Consider the following 2,109-nt stretch of genomic DNA (forward strand, 5'->3'; position numbering starts at 1 on the left):
CGCATCGGGGCCGGCATGCGCGCGACAGAAATCGGGGGGGCGTGGCCGAACGAAAACCCGACGTATTCGGAAAAACCGCCGCATTTAAAAAACGAAAATGTGTCGCTTGGGGAGCGCTCACCTTCACCTTCTATGGGATGGTGCATTCCGGGGCGTTAAGATTATTTTCGGCGCTGCAGCGCCACCTGGTGGACGGCGGAGGAACTACCATCTTAAATCCCAGCCGGACCCGAATCCTGTGCAGAGAACGCGCCGCTGGATCGCGAATGGGCCGGGTAAGTAAATGTGCCCCATTTTCTTTTAAATTGAAGATTAGTGACAAGTATTTGGATGTAGAAAGGATGTAGAACATGTGAAGAAATGGTCCAGCACTTGCAGATCTTGGATCACTGATTGTATAGCTTTATTTCTTCCGTATAAAATGAAGGGCATCATAACAGGTGCAAAAGGAATAGCATCTAACCCCAAGGATGTACTTTCTTTTCGTCATGACTGTATACTTGAAATGAGATCCATTTGTATGTCCTGCTATAACCCACTAAATGTAAGGTAGTACAGTAAATATTGTGGCCTATCAGAACATTAAATCCTATTGTCTGCAATAATCCTTTGATAACATGGTGATATAATAGGGATCTCACAGGTGCCTGCAGCTCAAACAGCAGATTTGACGCTTCACTTAAAGAAAGCAGATTTAACGTAAGTATTTTTGCTTTATCCCTCATACATTATATATATTATATATGTTATATCTATCATATATTTATTGTTTGCATTATTCTATATTTACCAAATTAGGCAATCTCAGATTGTTACCTAGGCTGAAGATCAGCTTCCCTGCAAGGCATCTATTCAAGAAACTGTTAACTGTGAAAAGAGTAAGTTTTACAATAACTTGTAAATATGCATACACCAATACACTTGTTGATCGCCCACTTTTTTTTTGCTGGAACTGTATTCTGTGGGAACATTTTGATCTGGCCAACAGAAGGCAGTCACTGGTTAAACACCAAAGTTATCATTGAAGAACTGATAAAGAGAAACCATAATGTGACAGTATTGATATCTACAGGCGCAGCTTACATTAATACAAAAGATAAGTCTCACACTGAGAATTATGAGACTTATAAAGTCCCCTATGGAAAGGATAAGATGCTCTCAATAATTAATGACTTTGTTACTCTCTGGATGTATGAAAAGCCGAGCATGACCTTTCTTCAGTTCTATGAGCGGTTTAGCAAGCTAGTCAATGAAGTCAATCTGATGATCAAGGAAAATTGTAATTCTGTCCTTAGAGATCCAGTCTTAATGGCAAAGCTGAAGTCAAAGCAATACAATATCATGATAACTGATCCAGTCACCATGTGTGGAGACCTCATAGCTGTGACCCTGGAGATACCATTCATATATTCTCTGAGATTCACACCTGCCTCAGCAGCTGAAAGACATTGTGGAAAATTACCCTCAGTCCCATCATACAACCCAGCGTTCTTGTCAGAACTGACTGACAAAATGAGCTTTTCAGAACGGATATCCAATATCATCTCCTACCTGGTGCAAGACTACATCTTTTACTCCTTGTGGGGTTATTGGGATTCATACTACAGCGATATATTAGGTAAGGCTTCCTAAACTGACCTACATTTCCCATTATTAAACATGTGCATAACATATCATAGTATCATAGTATCATAGTATCATAGTATATAAGGCTGGAAGGAGACGCAAGTCCATCAAGTCCAACCTTCAAGAATTAAATAAATGTTTTATCCCCATAACCCGTGATATTTTTTCTCTCCAGAAAGTCATCCAGGCCTCTCTTGAACATGTACATAGAGTCGGCCATAACAACCTCCTGCGGCAGAGAGTTCCATAGTCTCACTGCTCTTACAGTAAAGAACCTTTGTCTATGGTGATGGTAAAATCGCCTCTCCTCTAGGCGTAGAGGATGCCCCCTTGTCCTGGTCACAGGCCTAGGTATAAAAAGATCTTTGGAGAGATCCTTGTACTGTCCGTTCAGGTATTTGTACATTGTAATGAGGTCTCCCCTCAGTCGTCTTTTTTCTAAACTGAATAATCCCAAATTTTGTAATCTGTCAGTGTATTCTA

General features: G+C 40.6%; 1 protein-coding gene across 1 annotated transcript; it reads left to right on the forward strand.

Moving 5' to 3' along the window:
- Nucleotides 1-820: 820 nt before the first annotated feature.
- On the forward strand, nt 821-1,632 carry LOC140122207 (UDP-glucuronosyltransferase 2A1-like). The gene has a single exon (XM_072142857.1). The coding sequence runs from the start codon at nt 904-906 to the stop codon at nt 1,630-1,632; it is 729 nt and encodes a 242-aa protein (XP_071998958.1). The 5' UTR covers nt 821-903.
- Nucleotides 1,633-2,109: the final 477 nt, after the last annotated feature.

Source organism: Engystomops pustulosus, chromosome 1, assembly GCF_040894005.1.
Source record: "Engystomops pustulosus chromosome 1, aEngPut4.maternal, whole genome shotgun sequence".
Classification (NCBI taxonomy): domain Eukaryota; kingdom Metazoa; phylum Chordata; class Amphibia; order Anura; family Leptodactylidae; genus Engystomops; species Engystomops pustulosus.